Source organism: Pygoscelis adeliae, unplaced genomic scaffold (assembly GCF_000699105.1).
Source record: "Pygoscelis adeliae isolate BGI_AS28 unplaced genomic scaffold, ASM69910v1 C9996505, whole genome shotgun sequence".
In the NCBI taxonomy this organism is placed as follows: domain Eukaryota; kingdom Metazoa; phylum Chordata; class Aves; order Sphenisciformes; family Spheniscidae; genus Pygoscelis; species Pygoscelis adeliae.
In genome coordinates this window covers 1-288 of record NW_008816651.1, presented here as the reverse complement: position 1 = coordinate 288, position 288 = coordinate 1, and the positions used below count along the sequence as shown (strand labels likewise).

The 288-nt window shown below is 67.7% G+C and overlaps 1 protein-coding gene across 1 annotated transcript; it reads right to left on the bottom strand.

Annotated features, from left to right (window-relative positions):
* Window positions 1–47: 47 nt before the first annotated feature.
* Window positions 48–199, bottom strand: LOC103926020 (WAP four-disulfide core domain protein 2-like; the record flags this gene model as incomplete). Its single annotated transcript, XM_009334861.1, has 1 exon — window positions 48–199. A coding segment is annotated over one exon (152 nt), but the record flags the coding sequence as incomplete, so codon positions are not given.
* Window positions 200–288: the final 89 nt, after the last annotated feature.

The window sequence follows — 288 nt, the reverse complement described above, 5'->3', positions numbered from 1 at the left end:
CCGCGGGTGCTGCGGGAGCCCTGGGGTCGGTGGGCGCCTGACTGACCTCAGTGGAGGGGCGTCACGCAGGAGACCTTGCCACAGCCGTTCCTGCAGCACTTCTGGCTCCCGGAGCAGTTGGAGTCCGTCTTGCACTGGTTCATGCAGACGCCTAGCATGGGGATCCCCGGACTGACGGGTGGGCAGGTTCCGGGCTTCTCTGCAAAGGCGAAGGGACACAGCCTGAGACCCGCCGGCCCCAGCACGAGGGGCAAGGCTGGCCCTGCAGCTTCTGGAGCTGCAGGCATG